This window comes from Meles meles, chromosome Y, assembly GCF_922984935.1.
Source record: "Meles meles chromosome Y, mMelMel3.1 paternal haplotype, whole genome shotgun sequence".
NCBI lineage: Eukaryota > Metazoa > Chordata > Mammalia > Carnivora > Mustelidae > Meles > Meles meles.
In genome coordinates, this window is record NC_060088.1 from 6,103,724 (window position 1) to 6,122,925 (window position 19,202).

Genomic DNA, 19,202 nt, shown 5'->3' on the forward strand with positions numbered 1-19,202 from the left:
GAGAAAGCTGCCCAGGAGGCGGCTGTCAAGACGGAGGAATTACAGGGCGCCGTCTTGGAGGGTGACCGTCCCACGGTTTCCCAGGAAACAGCAAGAGAAGGGCCAGAAGCCCGCGGTCGTGCGGGAACCTTGATGGAAAACGTAGCGTCGCGCCCGAGGGTCGGGCTCAGAAACCGGCTCGTGGTGAACCAGGACGGCCTCCAGCGCGCATGTGAGCTCCCGAAGCTGCACCCAACGAGGGCTGCACGGGAGACAACGACGGTCGGGCACATCGGAAGCCACCCGATGCGGACGAGGTCTGCGCCAGCCCGACGTGGCCGGCCAGAGACGCGCTGGAGCCCAGCAGCAGCGCCTTCCCGGCCACCGGGTGCCGGGGCCACCTTCCCGGCAGCCGCGCGACAATGGAACGGGCTTCAGGGCCGGTCTCGGGGCTGCCCAGGGCGCCAGAGGGCCCAGCGGGCGTCCAGGCGTTGCGCGCAGCCGCGAGCCTTCCCCGGAACGTGGGCTGCGACGCGGGGACCCCGGAGCACAGCGCACAGCCCGTCCCCGCGAGGACGCACGCCTTCGGCCCCGGGGAGCGCTGCAGGCGGGTTTTGAACCGGGAAGGCGAGCCCGCGCGTGCCGGCTTCGGAGCCGGGTGCACCCGGCAGCCCCCGCACCGGAGCGGACGCGCAGCCCGCCCTCAGGCGCCGCTGCTCACCGTCCTCGCGCCCAGGGTGGCGGCTCGCCGGCGGGCGGTGCGGCCCAGAAGCGCCCGATTCTGCGCGTGTCTTCCACGCGGTGCGTCCGCAGCCTCCTGCGTCCGACGCTGTCTGGAAGGTGGCGGCGCGTCCTGGGAGGCGGCAGCCGTCGGCCCCTCGGGGGACAGCGCCGCGGTGGAGGGTTGCGGCCACCCGGAGGCCTCTCCTTCGGCGCCAGTATCCCTGCAGGGGCGTCCAGGGGCATCGGGGGACGCGGTTCCCCCTGGCGGCGGGGCGGCCGTGAGAGCTGAGGTCGACGGTCAAGCCCCAAGCGCACCGTCGCCGTCTGAGGCGCACGCCGTAAGCGAGCAGGGAGGCAACCGGGGGCGCTGAGGCTGCTGGGAGATGAGGCGGGCCCGCCCTGCCGCTGAGACTGCCGGGAGTCAAGGTGGGCGGGGCCCAGCCACCACCGCCTGCTGGTTCCTGACCGCACCTGGAGCGCGAGGCTTGCCACCTGGGCCGATGGAGACTTGCTGTTTCTCGGGTCCCCACCAGGCTGCCGTTCACTGAAGGGACGTTGGTTCTGGAATTCCCGGGGGCGTGCACTGGTCTGGGCCAAACGGTCGGTGTCACTTAAGGCATGGTATCTGTGTTCGAGGGAGAAGGAAGAAGTTAGGACGCACATCCTCTATCCCTTTCATCGAGAAAGCAGAAATTCCCCCTTGGAAGCGCCTAGAACATGTCCATGCATGGTAATTGCCCAAAGGGAGGGAAGACCAACCTCAGCTACAAGGGAGGCGGACAAGAGAGAAAAAGGGCAAAGGCGACATCACGGTTCGCCACGTACCAGGGTCGTCCACAGACCCCTCATTCCTCTCTGTTTTAGGACATGTGGCTTTCTCACAATGACACATCAATACAACCTCCCCAAAGCATAATTTCCACAACGATCGTTCTTAAGTTCCATCATGGAGGGGGAAAAATGAAGATTTCATGGGGGGGAAAGGAGACTAATATTTCCACCATTTGACATGCACAAAGCAAAATGCTAAAAAAAAAAAAAAAAAGGCTCTAAGAAAACTTTGGACTCCATATGTGCACATACTGAACATTCCAGATTCCATCTCCTTCATTCTTAGGAAGAGAAGACTGATTTTTTTTTAAAATATTTATTTGACAGAGAGAAATCACAACTAGGCAGAGAGGCACGCAGAGAGAGAGGAGGAAGCAGGCTCCCCACGAAACAGAGAGCCCGATGCGGGGCTCAATCCCAGGACCCTGGGATCATGACCTGAGCCGAAGGCAGAGGCTTTAACCCACTGAGCCACCCAGGCGCCCCAAGAGAAGACTGATTTAATTTACCACCACAATGCGCTCTATTAAAACATCCATTTCTCCAGAAGCTGCAGATAGCCTTGGGATATCATTCCAGCTAATGAAACCTAAGTAGGAGACTCCTGGAGACTGTGGGGAAAATCTTTCCTCCTGCCATCCCTCTTTCCCTCCATCCTTCCTAACCCCTTTCCATTCATTCCTCCGTCCCTCCTTCACTCCATTCCTCCTTTCTTCTCTGAGCCTAAAACACACACATTTGGGGATGCCATCTTGCAAGTAGGAGACAATGAGCATGACGATTAAAAGGACAAGCTCAAGAAAGAAGAGGAAGAAGAAAGTCTGAGATGCTGGGGACAGTGTGAAGTCACTGCAGCAGCCTTAGACTGTGTCTGGACCTTTTGTAATGTGAGAAGAAATTAATTCCTGCTTGGTTAAAACTGTGAGTCAGTTTTGTCACATGTAGCCAAATCCCACCATAACTGATATGATTAGCCCAGTATTGCCCAAACTCATCTGGACACAGAAACTCTTTTCCCCTGCAGAATCATTAACCACATCCCACAGAATTGTTCTGTTGATCATATTTTAGGAAAGACTGCATTTGAACAGATGATACTTTAGGAAAGTAGCATTTGAACAGATTTAAGTGGGAGAAGGAGGGCAGCTTCCCTACCATGATGTTATAAGGGCCCATGTGCTACTCCTTGGGGGGGGGGCAGGGAGAAGGGAAGGAGTTTTAATGGAATTTTACCACAATTGAAAATAACTCAAAGAATGAGAATCAGAAACCCTGGAAGCATTACGTCAAAAGTGTATTAGTCACCTTTATCTTCAGGACACAAATATGTTCAATGTTATGCCTCACTGTGAAATTTATAATGTAGTTTTCATTACTAATTTGCATTACTTGGACAAGACTTATAATTTAAAACATCTTCCACGAATGAAATACACCTCCCAGCTGGTTGCTACTCCTGCCTTCTTCCACCTACAATAATTCAAAATAAGCACCAGCTCTTTATGATTATTATTTCAGGAATACCAATAGCATGTAATTCAGGGAGACAGTGTGCATTTGCTGAGAGGAAAATGAGGGCTTCAGCGCTGTCCTGGAGCTGTACTGTCCAAGAGGGCAGCCACTGGCCACACGCAGCGACTGAGTACTTGAAACATCGCTAGCCTGAATTGAGAGGTGCAATCAGTGTAAAATCCATGCAGGATTTGGAAGATTTGGACTGAAAAAAAGAATGCAAAATACCTTAGTAACTTATTTATTTATTATGGGCTGAAATGCTATGATTTTTTGATATATTGGATCAGTTACATATATATATATATATTTTTTATTATTATTATTCATTTGGCAGACAGATCACAAGTAGGCAGAGAGGCAAGCAGAGAGAGGGGAGGAAGCAGGTCCCTGCGGAGCAGAGAGCCCGATGCAGGGCTCGATCCCAGGACCCTGAGATCATGACCCGAACCGAAGGCAGAGGCTTTAACCCACTGAGCCACCCAGGCGCCCCAGTTACATATATTATTAAAATTCGTTTCATCTGGTTTTTATCACATTACCTCTTTTAATAATACTGCTAGAATATTTAAAATTACCACTACGGCTGGCATTGAGGCCGGCATTCTATTACTACTAGACGTGTTCTAATAGAACTCTGTCCAGGCGCTCTTTTCCCATTACTGGAAATGGGAGGGAGGTGGCTTTGGAGTTCAGTTTTCCCCACCGAAGGGGGGGGCAGTGATTGCTCCCAGTTTTAGATGCATGAACTGTAATAAAAGTTATGCATTTCCTCTTTCCCTCTTTTGTGTCTTAAGAAAAACAGTCTCTTGACTATTTTCCTGGGGAGAACACTGAACTTGGAATACTGAAAGCCTGGTTTGAGTCCTGTTTCTGCCACTCCCTGCCCAGGTGACTTTGGATAACTTGCTAATTTTTTAGTATAAGTTTCGCATGGGAAGAGCCCATATTTGAAGTGTTTTAAAGAAAACCCTACCTGAATGTGAAGCCAGCTCTCAGTACACACATGGGGGACTTGAAAGTGAGGGGGTTTAGGGGCGCCTGGGTGGCTCAGCGGGGTAAGCCTCTGCCTTCGGCTCAGGTCATGATCTCAGGGTCCTGGGATTGAGCCCCACATCGGGCTCTCTGCTCAGCAGGGAGCCTGCTTCCCCTTCTCCTCTCTCTGCCTGCCTCTCTACCTACTGGTGATCTCTGTCTGTCAAATAAATGAATAAAATCTTAAAAAAAGAAAAGAAAAGAAAGTGAGGGGGGTTATTTACAGATGCAGAAAGCAGTATATGGGAAGATTGTTTTAAATAATGGAGAGAATTTTCCCAGCAGCTTGCAGCCCACAGCCTAAAGTATAGAGGCACATAAAATGCCTCCCACAATGTCCACATTACTTATTTTCAATCATTGTGCTGAAGGCTGAAGCGACTGGCACTTAGGTTCCCAGCAGGAAAGGAATCTCAGTAAGAAAACAAATACCAGCCAGGTGCTGTTTAGGAACTGAGAATACAGCTGGAAAAGAAAGAAGAAAAAAAATCAGACATGACTCCTTCTCCTCATGGCGCTTCTTTTTTCTGCAACTCCAGAACTTCCAGCATCGTACAGATCTGTGCCATAGCAATGAGGAATCAAAGCAGCGAATGGTAGGTACACAGGTGTCAAAGTTTCTATAAACACAACAGAAAGTTCCTCTCTGTGAAAGATAGAACTGTAGAGAAATTACATGCAAAACGTCTAAGAATTCTGCAGTGAGCTAAGTCCTGTGATCCATGTAAGCTGCAAGTCTTAATGGAAGAAGACAAAAGAGATCAAATGAGAACAGATACTCAGAGCGAGGCTAGAAGCCAAATGAGAGGAAAGTCTAGGGGACGCGAAGCAGAGAGCATAGGTAGGGACGGTGGCAATGTCCCAAACTCGGGCTTTGACGTGTTTTCAGACCTTGCGCAGCACTGTGCCCAGCGTCCAAATTTGCAGGTTCGGCTCAGGAACCAACAGGTCACATCCAAAGCCACTCTCCAGCCATAACTGGATAGTCTTCCTAAAATCCTTTATACACTGATACTGTATCTGTTATTAAGCCACTGGCCGTCTATGTACCGTCACCATTCGTGTCACTCAAGGAATCATGCTCTTGTGTCGATAAAGAATCAAGTTACCATCACTGACGCCTGTGTTTTACAGAATACTGACTCCTGGGACGGCTGTCATCAGACACACACAGTGTCCCGACCACTTGGAAGGAGAATGGGGCCCAGACCAGCCCTTTCCCCATCTCCCTTCTTCATTCACTCAATACATGTATATTGCATGTCTCTGTTACGGGTTGGATTGCATTTCCCCAGAATTTCATATGTTGAAATCCTAACCCCCAGGACCCGAGAATGTGACTGTTTGGAACTAGGTCCCTTTCAGATGTAACTAATTAAGGGAGGATGAGAACAGAGTCTTCCCTAGAGCGTTAGAGAGAGCCTGGCCCTGCCAACACCTTGATCTCAGACTTCCAGCCTCCAGGACTGTGAGATAATCGGGTTCTGTTGTCTAACCCACCCAGTGCAGGGTGCTCTGTGCAGCGGCCCTCGCCGACTGACATACCCGGCTGTGAGCCGGGTCTGCTCCAACTGCTGAACCCGCCCCACTGGGTCCTTGCTTAGCTACTGGACAGCCAAGATGGGCATGACAAGATGACTGCAGATGGTGACCAAGGACAGCTCTTACCCATGCCACATTAGAGATTCTTCTTTATTTCGCTGGTCACAAAACCGTGAGCGCGTAAAGACTTACGTCAAACGTGAATGGCTGTGGTGCTGATATGCATTCCATTCCAGGAATGAACGACCAACAGCATTCCGAGTCTCCCATCGCAGAGCCTCAAACTGACAATTCAGCCCTACTTCATTTTTCTTCCTCGATGCACGTGGTCACTGTCCAGCATGATGCCTTTTCATCGCAATATTTCTCCGGTATTCCTTCTGTGTAATATAAACTTAGATCTTTGCGGGACACGTCCATAAAACCGCACTTGACATGCAGCCTACTGAAGCAGGTGGGGAAAAATAATTCTTTTCTTTGTATTTCGTTGGGCATTTTTTGGAAACTTTAACAAGAGTAGAGAATGATATGAATGAAAAGTAAAAGTAGAAAGTTGGGGTGATTTATGGGCCACAATGCTGATAATCCCCAAAGGAATGTACTAAGGCACCTGTTATACAGATTAATAAATGGATAAAAGATATTATCATAGAAGTACACAACTGCTTGCCTGGTAAAGATGCTTGGGGGAGTCTTTTATGGCTTAATCTGAACATAGAACTTTAGAATGTGTAATATAGTCCATGTCAAACTAAAATAAATTTTTTTTGATAATACACTTTGACCATTCATATTTTGCCATTGCCTCAAATCCTTGTCTACCAGAAAAATAAGTTTTCTGGGTATGTAGATAGATACCAGAGAGAAGATAAACAGATAGATGATAGACAGAGAGATAGATGGATAGATATAGACAGAAACACACAATCGTATCCTAGGAAATAAGGTAGAGAAACCTTCTGGATTATCTAGTCAGTTAGGGCTCGTTTTTTGGTTTTTTTTCAGTTGGTTTTTCACACTGTCTTCCCCAAGTCATAACATGCCTCTTTTTTCTGGTGGGGCACTTGTCACTTCGTCAGGACAAGTCCTCACCCTTCTTGATGGGACAGAGCTGCCCCAGCACTGCCGGTGTTTGGCATTCCTGGACCCTGCCCACTGCACTTTCCAAGCCTCCATCATTGGGATGACAAAACGCCTCCTGCACACTTCCGAGCTCTCATCTTGATCAGTAGTTGCTACCAAGCGAGCCAGCAGGTTTTTCCAGTCTGCCCAGTGGTGTCCAGCTCAGGTATCACAGAAAAATCCGGATTGGGTGGCACTGCATAAAAATGCCTTGTTTTGGGGGTACTTAGATGACCCAGTCCGTTGAGTGCATAACTCTTGGTTTCGGCTCAAGTCATGATCTCAGGGTTGTGGAATCGAGCCCATGCCTGGCTCTGTGCTCAGCCCAGAGAGAGTCTGTTTGACATTCTCTTTCCCTCTGCCCTTCCCCCAGCTCGTGCTCTAAATAAATAAACCCTCTTAAAAAAAAAAAATGCATCATTCTCCCACCAGCATTGCACCCAAATGCCTGGCTCTCTTGCATAACCAGAGCATTTGCTAGCAACGGGGCACACATTTCCACACGGCCACTGCCTGGGGGACGGCCAGCTCCCCTCCACTTCACCTGGTCTGCTTCCCTTTTTAGGGTACCTTTGTGACCCGTAGCACATCTAATTTGACACCTAATTCTCGGATTCTGCCTTTAGAGCCCGAGTTGGTCACTGATGCCTGGGTCCCCAGAGATGTGCTGGACTTCTCTGGGATGAGGCCTGGGCAGCAGGCCTTTTTAAAGCACTCCAGAGGATGAGAAGGTGCAACCAGGACTGAGAGCCCTGCTCAAACTCTGCATTAATCCAAGGGTCCGCCGACAGACAGCATCAGCACCCCCTAGGCCTGCTGGAAGTGCAGAGCCTCAGGTCCTGGCCTGGATAACGAGAGCCCCGGTGATCTGCAAACATGCTGTAACACCACTGATGGAAGCTGGTTCTTCCTGCGACTTGAAGGAGCACCTCCGTGGGGATGACTCCCAGGCACACTGTGTTTAAACTGGGATTACATACAATCGCAGTGACCTTCCATACACGCTTCCTGCCGTCTCTGCCTGGGAAAATGTGCTCACAATTTTGAGTCTGCAGGTTTTCTCCATTTCCCACATTCACTGAAAATGTGTCTTGTAGGTCGCTGTTGTCTTCCTTGGAGCTACCTAAGTTTTCTAGGAGACAATTCAGAACGAAGCTGCTGCCATGCTCCTACAGAAATGAAAATCCATTTTTTGGACTTTAAAAAAAATTATGATTTATTACTTCTGTTTCCTGTTTCGTTTTGTTTTGTTTTTCCTCTTTCTGGAGCTCCTAATGTTTATATATTGGACATCCTGGAGCAGCCTTTCTCATTTTCTTATCCTTTCTGTTCTCCATTTCCTCGTCTTTTTTCCCTACTTTCTGGAGATTTCCTTAATTTCATTTTCAGTAGTAAGCTCTTTCCGTGCTTATGCATATCCCCTTGGCACATACATTTTCACGTCTCCAACGCGGTCTTCCAACTGCCAACACCCAGCAACTGACGGGCTTGGGGACTTCTATGGTGACAGTATTCTATTGGGCTTTTAAGAGCAACAAGCTATAAACACCAAGAAACTATTCTGCCTTGGGAACAGCCTCCAACTAATAACTGATTGACTCTTTCCACTCAGCACACCTCCTTGGACATCCATGTTGCTGTATCAATAGTCTGTTCCTTCTAATTTCTTGTACTATTCCATCATATGGATGGATCACAGTTGGCTTAACCATTCGCCTGGAGAAGGACACCAGACGTTGCTTCTTTCCACTCTGGAGTTATTACAAGTAAAGCGTCCATGAATATTCATATATGGATCTATGTGCAGACATAAATTTCATCTGTCTGGGACAAAAGCCCACATGGGCGATTACTGGATCATGTGGGATTTGCATGTTTCATGGCGCCTGGTTTTGGAGCTAGAGGGCTTTGGACTTCAGCCAAGAGCAATGGAAACGATTCACAAACTTTGGGACAGATAGGACGCAATCAGCCTATTACTAGATGAAAAGTAACAATCTCATGTAATATGGAAACTAAATTGGACATGAAGAGTTCAAGCAACACTGTGATCATGAGTAGAAGGATAAAGGGCGTGAACAGAAGAGAGTCGATGGGAGCAGACAGGAGACATGGATCCAGGGAGCAAAGTTCTTTGGAATCTTACAGGGTTAAGTCCGTAGTTGGAAAAGGATACCCTTGCAAGATACGACCCTTTGGACTTCTTCAATCCCCAGGAGGATATTTGAGGAGAAATATAAACAAAGCAAAGCAGAAAAGTAACTTGTGCTTAAATTTATTTTTAATTAATGTGTCCATTTCACATTAATAACTATTCCTATAAACAAAACGATGGCTTAAATAATAGCTGAGAGAAAAAAACCTCCACCTCATTTTTTTCCCTGTCTGCGGCCTCTGTGTCCTGCTTTTAATAAAATAAAACATGATGTGTTCCTGTGGGTAAATTATGATTTTTCTCCTAATATATTCTAATTCAAACTATTTTCAGAGCGCCCAATCTGAAAATTGCTCCCATATCTATAAAAAGCACATGTATTTTGAGAAATAAAAGATGAGAAACAAGAAGAAAAAGATACTTGAAAAAAAAAATTCTGCAGCCTGTCTGGTTATAGCTCGAGCCAAGAATCTGATGTCCTGAGAAAATAATTCTTTCCGACAGTTTTAGAAAAGGAAGAACCCAGATAAAAATAAGCCTTTAGCAAATGGAGCCTGGACAAGAATGCCTTCCCCCCACAAAAAAAAAAAAAAATCCAATTAAAAATATATATTACCTCACTTGCATATCTTATTTTGGGGTAATAATTAAAGACAAATTATTATTAAATCCTTTCCAAGAATTGTCCAACTTTATCATAGCCCCTATATCTCCTTGCAGTTTCTTTTCTTTTTTTTTTTTTTTAAAGATTTTATTTATTTGAGAGAGAGAGCATGAGAGGGGGAAGGGTCAAAGGGAGAAGCAGACTCCCTGCTGAGCAGGGAGTTTAGGTGGGTAGTGGTGTATTTTGTTTCATTTTGTTCCATTTTGTTTCTTCACAACAAATCCTGAGAGGTGGACAGTAGCCCCACCATTCCATTTTGGGTGTTCAGGAAAGCCAATTTCAATGAAGAAAAAGAAAAAAAAAAAAACAAAAAAAAACAAGGAAACAGAAAACCTGTAAAGATACATTGTCACTCCATTTTGCAAAGGCAGTAATGCCTGGATGAAAATTGGTGACATAAAACAGCTATGAGTGGCCTCAATCGAAGACACTGTGGACCCCTGAATCTGGAAATTACTTTCCCTGTCTGAATCTTTGTCTCCAATTGCCTCTTTCTCCGGTCTGTTCCTCTGTTCTGCTACACAAGGAATGCAGGGCTCTGTTCCAAGGATGACTTTAACAAGACATGAGGCCAAGCTTCATGGGGTAGAGCCATCTCAAAACTGGGGAGCCGCTTCTCATGAGGTTGTATCAGGTGCATCTCCTAATACCCCAGAGCAGGCATTGTGGGGTTTTCTGCCATATTTAAAGACCTCAACATACTCCTTTTCAAGGCTCCCAATGGTGGAGAGAGTTTATGAAATCAGATAGCATCCTCTAACTCGCTTGTAAATCCTAAATTTCCCAGACTCTTCTCCATGTGAACCCATTCATTATTGAACCAGAGCACATACAAATGTACTCTGTTTCTAATGACCTGTGACCTTGAATTACCATTATAGGTGTTAAGGTCCTTACGTCTGCATAACTTCCAGCCAAGTCAAGGAGAAAAAGAACAATTCCAAGCTTAAGAATGACTGCATACGGGGCGCCTGGGTGGCTCAGTGGGTTAAAGCCTCTGCCTTCTGCTCAGGTCATGATCTCAGGGTCCTGGGATCAAGCCCCGCATTGGGCTCTCTGCTCAGCAGGGAGCCTGCTTCCCCCTCTCTCTCTCTGCCTGCCTCTCTGCCTACTTGTGCTCTCTCTCTCTCTCTATCAAATAAATAAACAAAATCTTAAAAAAAAAAAAAGAATGACTGCATACATGAGAGCTTTTAAATCTTTATCCATTAAAGAAGGAAGTATCTTTAAAATTGATCTTTTGTTCAAAAGCAGACCACATCCATGGTTGACAGATTTGTTGTATTTGAACTCATCTCTTTGAACCTTGCTTCATTTTTGTCTTATGTTTAAGTAGATCATGTCCAATCCTGGTGTTGTGGTAAACACATCCTCAAACGTTGGTTAAAACATATAAGTATATGCACCATGGTAGCCAGCCTCTAAAACGGCCCCCAGTGATTCTCACCAACTGGAATTCATACCCTTGCATAGTCCGCTCCTGTGCTGAACCAGGACCGGGCCTACACCAAGAGAATACAGTGCAAATGATAGTGTATGATCTCTAAGCTTCCCCTTTGGGCTTTTGCATCACCCACTCTGTGAAATATTATCCGCCATGCTGGGAGAATCCTTACGCACCATGTGAAGAGGCCAGGCAGGAAGGGATTAAGGTGTCAGGCAAGTGAGGGATCTGCCTTAATAGCGGATCCCAGCCCCAGTTAAGCCTTCAGATGACGGCAACCCCTGTCAAGAACTGACAGCAGACTCCTGAGAGACCCAGAGCCACACCACTCGGCTAAGCCACTCCCAAATTCCCGAGCCACAGAAACCCAAGAGAAGAGAAATTAATACCCTTGTTTTAAGCCCGCTACATTCTGGGGGTAATTTGTTACATTCAAAGCCATACTAATTTGAATATACATATGTATATACATAAGGAGCACAGATTCCCCAGAAAAGGACTCAACTCCAACCAGAAACAATTGTTTCAAGGTGTCAACCCTTCCAGCAGATCAGATAAAATGTGTTTTTTACTGTTAGTCTTAAAAGTATCAAGAACCAAATATGGATATTTTGCACATCAATTAAATATTTACTTCTGAGAACCACTATACCTCTTCCTGCAAAGTTCCTTTTTCTGATTATGCTCTGATAAAGGGAGTAGAGATGGGCTTTATGGCTCTCCAGAATTTTCCATGAATGTCTACATCACTTGCCAGCAACCCATGTGAGTTACAAAATTATATTTTTATATAATCTAATTGATAAAAAATATTAATCAAACTGAGACTACATTGAGTATGATTTAATTTTTTTCTGCAAATGACTGCTTGATAACTTAATTGAGTTCAAGAGAAAATATTGAGATAAAACTTCAAATGTCCTACCAAATATTTGCATTGGAGAAGGGTTAAACTCATGTTTTCTCTTTACTCTGTGCATGTAACGGACTGAATATTAAAAGGCACATTACGAATTTAAGACTATACTGAATATGCCAACAAACAAACATATTTAAGAAAAAAATGATTTCTCTCTTTACAGAGTCCTACCAACCAGACTTCCTATACCTTGCTACATGTTTCCAATCTTGCTAAGTCTATGCCAAGATGAAATTCTTATACATTTTAGCCAAAAGTATCAAATTATATTCATGGAATCAAATATATGAGAATTCACAGATAGGCAAATAACTCAGTTCATGAAATTATATGGGCAAATCCAATATTCAGATGGCGTCTAAAGGGAACACAGCCTGTTACGCACAATAAAATTTAAAACAAAAATTAAGAAGGTTCTCCCACTGTAGTAGGGAGTTTCCCAAGCATGGAAAACTGCCTTCTGTATTCTGGGTAACTACCCAAAATATGAAATGTCTATTTAATAGCCCTTTCTTCAGCCAGACATTTCTCTACCCACAGCTATCACGTTCTCATTCCCAAGTCTACTCTCTAATTTTATAAGGAAATATCTTTGTGGGGGGTGGGGAGGAAGAAAATTTAGTCAGTAGCTATCCTGTTTTCTTGTTTTTCCAGATTTTATTCTTTACATCACGGGAAAAGAAGTGGCACAACTTGGCTTTTTGTTTGTCCTTTTTCTTACGTTTACTGAGCACTTTTTTTAAAAAGATTATTTATTTGAGAGAGAGAGAGAGCATGAGCGGGAGAAGGAGAGAGAATCCCAAGCAGACTCTGTGCTGAGCCCAGCATGGGGCTCGATCTCATGACCCTGAAATCATGACCTGAGTCGAAACAAAGAGTTGGACGCTTAACCAAAGGTTCCGCCCAGGAGCCCCTACTGAACGCTTTCTCTGACGGCTGCTGATCTGAGCATTCAACTGCTCCGTTAGTATTACTCATTAACTCCCCAGTAACCGTGTGGGTCGTCCCACCTTTCACAATGAGATAACTGAGCCTGAGAGAGAGTAAAGAAAGGCTGCCCCAGCCATACAGGGAGTCTGAGGCAGGACAGGGATCAAAACCGTGACGTCTGAGACCAGAGGCGATAGCCTTAAACACTGCTTTACAGCCATGTTCATTCTCGTGAATAAAACCAGCCCTCAAAGGCATCCGTTCTCAGGGGCTTTATAAGAAGCTGTTTTATCATCTATTCTATGCGGTAGAACAGAGTGGAATTCACAAGAAACGTGGGAATTCCCTGCACAGGTGTTCTCTACGGTACACAGAGTCCCTCGGACCTTCCAGAAACGTCACAGAGATGGCAGGGACACCACTGTATGTGATTAATATGCAAAGAAGTACAACAAAAGGGGTTTCCTTGACTTAGAAGACTGTAATTGAAACCCCACGTGCTTGTCTAATTCGACTACTGCAAGAGATTTTCAAAGCAGAGCGCCTTTTAAGGAAATGTGTGTAGTCACAGGTTTGGACCGATGGACTGGTGTCCAGTCAAGCATCATCAGGACAGGCTTAGTGCTCTGAGTCCCATACCGTGCAATATTATGTATTCCACTGTCCACGGTCTTAACCGGTTTTCAGACAAAAGACACGCAGTGGCCAATCAATTCCTAAAATATCAATCAGTCATGGAAACTGGTAGCAAATACATAACTAGGGAAAACTTAGCAATTTGTACCTTGGAAAAGGAAGCTTGCTTTGCTTATGGCAATCAGTCTGCTGGAAACTCCTATGGTTGTGGAAGAGTCAATAATAAATTCATTTTTTTTATGCTAGGGACCCAGCCATTCATTACTAGAAAGATTTATAAAAACTCACAGGGAAAGGAATTCTAATGAATGTCAGGAGTTAACGTGATTGCTGAGGAGTTACCAGACCATCATTCTGCTGTATGGATGAGGGAGTCTGAGCGAGATCAAGACACCTAAGCAAGGTCCTACCTTTATTGTGTTGGTGTCTTTGTGGAATCACTCAGCAAGCGCAACCTAAGCCAGGAATCACGCTGAGCGGCCGCGCTGCCCAGCCCATGCAGGTGGTCGCACTGGTAGACAATGGCAAAGCCGTACTAGATCCCGGGCTCCTGACTCCAAGTCAAAGACGTACCGAACAACCAGAAAGGTACCTACGTCCACGAGACCAGGTGTGCGGCGGAGCCTGCCATATCCCTGATGGCCGTGTCCACAGCCAAAGCGCCATCGCCACAGCTGCCATCACAGAGTCCTAATCCGTTCCAGCAGCCACTGGGAAGTCCAGTAACTTCAAAACCACTTAACAGGGCGTTCTGGAAAAGTAAAAGATATGCCTCATTTTCTTCCAGCTGATAGCAGGTGGTACAGGAGTCAGTTACGGAGACCAGAGTCGGGGCTTCATGGAGATGGACTGAAGGAGCCAAGAAGGTTGTGTTAGAAGGTTTCTGTTGCGACCTATTACCATTCTGCAGACTCTCCTCACCCTTCTTGACAAGGACCTTAGGAAAGAGAGAGGGGACATGAGAGTAATCGTGGCAAAAGCCGAGGTAAAAATGGCCCGCGTTTGGAGATCGACGACAGGCACACGAGCCCTCTTGCTGACTTGCAGCCGATGGGTGGAAGGAGGGACGGGAAGGCGGAGGCAGATGGAAGGGGAAGCACACACCGACGCCGTCATCACCGACGCCGCTATCTCCGCGCACCGGGGCCCCGACACACTAACCACAGCAAAAAGGCACGGGCACACGGAACGCAGATTCTAAAGAAAACAACTCGTTCCCGCTGGGACTCAGAGCATCCCAACTCGTGACTGGCATCCATATTAAAGACAAATAGGAAGACAAGAGGCTAAAAATAGCACCGCAACAGCTCAACAGCATGTTGGATGCATGTAATGTTGCTGATCTCTACAAGCAGGAGTCATCCCTCCGTTTCTCCCCAGCTGCTTTCCTTCCCATCCCTTCACGTGTCGGTGTGGGTCTCTCTCCGTTGGTGAGCTCGGAGTGTGCAGCCACCCGCAGCACCGATGAATGGAAGCACGTGTTGGGGGTAAAGAAAAATATCAGGTGGATGGGAAAATTAAATTAGACATCTTGGGATTAAAAAAAAAAAAGTCCAAAAAAAAGGCATTGAAATTCAAAGACAGAAACTGCTCTCAGCGGAACCCAGCCAAGAAGAGAAATTGCAGTTAGAAGTTTGCAGCAGGGAATTTACCCGAACAAGGAAGCAAGGAGTTAAAAATTAGTTTAAGCAAAGCAATATCGAGAGGGTCCCACACCTATCAAACTGGAATTCTAACAGAAGGAGAAGGAAATGAAGAAGTGAAGACAAGTTTCACAGCCCAGATCCTTCCTGAATCATCCTGGAAACCTTTCACAGCTCAACGAATTTCTTAAAGTGAATCAATGGGAATTTGTAAGCGTGGGTTTCCATGACTCTCTGCTCTTTTCCTAAATGACTAACCTCTACCTAACTCTTTAGACTTAGCAAAGGTTTCTTCACTTATGGTTTCACTTAATGCTCTCAACAGCCTTGCGACATGGGTATCATTCAACTCATTTCTCATACGAGAAAACTAAAACTCAGAGGGAAGTATGGAACCTTTCCCACAATCCCACAGCTAGAGAAGAGCCAGGGTGCGTGCAATGGCGTTAAAATGTGTCCACAAATTTTTTTGGTATTTCTCCCTTCAAAAGGTGGAGCCCAGCTTCCCGTCCCCAGAGTGTGTGATTTTGCTTCCAACAAATAGACTAAGTGTGAAATGAACATATGTGATTTTCAAGACAAAGTCATAGAAGGCAAGACGGCGTCCATCTTGCTCTCTCTTGGATGACTTACTCTGAGGGAAGGCAACTGCCATGTTGTGAAGATACTCCAGCAGCCTGTTAAATGAGTCCACTTGGGGAGGAAGAGGCTTTCTGCCAAAATGCAGAAAAAAAGTTCGCCTTCTACCAAAAGCCATGGGAGTGAGCCACCGTCCAGCCTCAATGAAGGCCTTGGATGACTTCAGCCAGGGCTGAAATCTTCACCACAATCTCAAGAGACACCTTCAGTCAGAACCACCCAGCTAAGTGGCTCCCAAATTCCTATCCCCCAAAACTATGAGATAATAAGCACTTGTTTTAAGCTAGTAGGGAGTGATTTGTTCCATAGCCATGGACAACTGCATACACCAGGAGACACACCCAGAGGTCTTGACCCTGAAGCCTGCGTCCTTTTACTTCACACCACTACTTTTTCCATGACTTTTTGTACAAAATCAAGATATTTTGGCTCACTCAAGGTACATTGTCCTGTCTCTTCAATCTTTGCCAATTATGTCTCCTTTTTCTATGCCTTTTATAAGAGTTTCTATATTCTTTTTTTTTAATATTTTAAGATTTTATTTATTTATTTGATAGAGAGAGATCACACGTAAGGAGAGAGGCAGGCAAAGAGAGAGGAGGAAGCAGGTTCCCGATGAGGGGCTCCATCCCAGGACCCTGGGATCATGACCTGAGCTGAAAGCAGAGGCTTAACCCACTGAGCCACTCAGGCGCCCCCAGGTGCCCCTTTTCTTTAAGATTTTATTTATTTATCTGACACACACAGAGAGAGAGAGAGAGACAGTGAGAGAGGGAACACAAGCAGAGGGAATGGGAGAAGGAAAGGCAGGCTTCCCACTGAGCAGGGAGCCTGATATGGGGCTCGATCCCAGGACCCTGGGTTCATGACCTGAGCTGAAGGCAGATGCTGAACGACTGAGCCCCCCAGGCACCCCAGTTCCTATATTCTTGAGACATCGGCCTCCCCTTATAGACAATGAGTCCCACACGAAGAGGAGACAGACCAGTTTTGGTCACCAGTGCATCCCCAGGACCAAACTGAGTGTCCAGTAAGCAGCCATACTCCATAAATATTTGTGAATGCATAAATATCCAGAGCACACGTGATACAACGAATCTGCCGGTGGAACATTTTTCTCGTTTTATCTTGAACCAGAAAGGAATGAATACATCCTATATCTAAGAAGGAAGAGGGCATTCTGCTAGAGTTATCTTTTTTTTTTTTTAATTGATCCAAGCTCTCTGTTTGAAGTGTGTTTTATTCTGATAAAGGAAATACTTTGAAGAACAGGATATATGACTGTTTTCCAACGACATCCAAAAATCCCCAGGGCACGTAGAAATAAGAATATTTTCCTAATCAAAAGTGTCTTGTTCGATGCTCCATGAGTTCTTTCACTTCCTTTCCAGACCGACTGGAGGTTTCGGGCAGCAGGCCCTCAGACGGGAGCGGCCGCGCCTGCCGCTGACCTCATCCCACACCCAGCTGCAGAGCGGGGCTGGAAGCACCAGCCGCCGACAACATTTGTGTGGGCAACTTAGTTATTTGTTCACACGCGAACAGTCAATCAACACGTAGCACTAAGTAGCAACGGCTTTTGATTCTGTGGGAAATGTCCAATCACCCAGATCTTACTTCACAGCCAGGAAAAAAAAATTTAATAATAATGTGCGAGAGGAACAAAATGCAGGAAACATCGATCAGACACGACTGAAAAAAGAAGTCCAAGAAAGAAATCATGGTGCTAACAGCAACGCAACTTAGATCAAAGACCAGACATTTTTATAGTAACCGCTAAGACGGAAGGCGACATCCCGTGCACATTTTTAATTCAGTCCTCGCTCCTTTCTTCGGCATTTTATCATCTCAACCACTGCTGCCTGCTAGATCTTTCTGCAAGGAGGGAAATGTCCTGTGCTATCTAACACAGGAGCCCCTAGCCATGCGTGGTTGCTGAGCACTGGAAACGTGGCTAGCTAGCAGGACTGAGAACTGAGTTTTTAAATTTCATTTAAAATAATAATTATTTTTTATTACAGTGCCTTTCATGGGTTTAAAAAATTTTTTTTAAAGATTTTACTTATTTATTTGAGAGAGAGACAGAGATAGTGACAGATAGCAAGAGAGCATGAGCAGGGAGGGGAGAGAGAAGCAGGCTCCCCGCTGAGCAGGGAGCCTGATGTGGAACTCAATCCCAGGACCCTGGGATCATGACCTGAGCCGAAGGCAGACGCTTCACCGTCTGAGCCACCCAGGCGCCCCAACTTTGATTAGTTTAAATTTAAATAGTCACATGTGGCGAGAAGCTATGGTATCAAGCCACATAGCACCAGAACTATTTCCCACAAAGTCTTGGAACATGGGCAATCAGGCTACCGGGGAACTTAGGTTAAGACAGGCTGAACAGCCTGACGGCTTGCCAAGGACAGCAAGAAACTCGAAACTCGAAAAAACTCAAGCTATTTTTAAAAAGTGCTCGGGAACCCTACTGTTCCACTATTTTCTGGAGTTTCTTACGATCGGCTCCGCACACGAGACATGAGAGAAGAAAGAGCAAAGAAGAAAGCCCGCCCAAGTCCTACAGCCGAAGTTCCTGTCCCAAAAGAGAAAGAGGGCTCGGTCCATTCTACGAGAGAGACCACCACTAGCCCCTTCGGGGTGAAACGGGGCAGCAAAGGGAAGCCAAAGGCTGCCTAGGACAGAGATCATTGTCAGTTCACAAGGGAGGTCTAGCCAGAATGCAAGAAAGCCTCAGAGAGTGAGACGGCCTGAGGGAGATGCCCAACGGGCACAGTGGCTCTCTCTCACTGTTTCCTTCTGTCTGCGGAGCAAGTCCAAACTCAGTGACCTGTAGGGCAAGCAGCAGGCAGCCCCCGTCCCAGCCTTCCTCCCATTACATAGAGACCTCCTTGCTCACTTCCCCCGGGACAGATCTGACCGTTGCCTGCTGGCCATTCCGCGTCTACGGCGATGAGCTCTTCTCCGGCTTTCTGCAGGCCGCCCGGACTGCACGCGACCAAACGGTCCAGGGCCAGGCTGGCGAGCAGCTGGAACCCCGTCCCCTGCTGGCAGGAGGGTGACCTGACACGACCAAGCCTAAAACTGCCTAGGGACCTACTCAACCAGAGCACTCCCACTCCTGGGTAAAGACATACCCAACGTGGACATCTTTTCACCAAAAGACAAGCACTTCGATATTCATGGCAACGTTATGCAAAGCGCCCTGAAACTGGAAACCCCACAAACCCCAAACACAATGCAAGGGGGGAAATGCAGTATATTTCTAGGGCAGATCATTCGTGTTCGTTGCCGTGCAGTACTCCGCCGTAGAAATACCCTGAGTTTACCCCCTGACTCAGACAGCAGCATGGGTTGAATCTGCTAGATACCAGAGAGCTTCCTTCCATCGTCATGTCGGACAGAGGCTTCCTGCATTTTGCATCATT

General features: G+C 46.5%; 1 protein-coding gene across 1 annotated transcript; it reads right to left on the reverse strand.

Moving 5' to 3' along the window:
- Positions 1-39: 39 nt before the first annotated feature.
- LOC123935921 (serine/arginine repetitive matrix protein 1-like) lies at positions 40-18,753 on the reverse strand. The gene is made up of 4 exons (XM_045996769.1): positions 18,695-18,753; positions 701-1,327; positions 294-431; positions 40-241 (listed from the first exon to the last, which is right to left on the reverse strand). The coding sequence occupies exons 1-4, from the start codon at positions 18,709-18,711 to the stop codon at positions 40-42; spliced, it is 984 nt and encodes a 327-aa protein (XP_045852725.1). The 5' UTR covers positions 18,712-18,753.
- Positions 18,754-19,202: the final 449 nt, after the last annotated feature.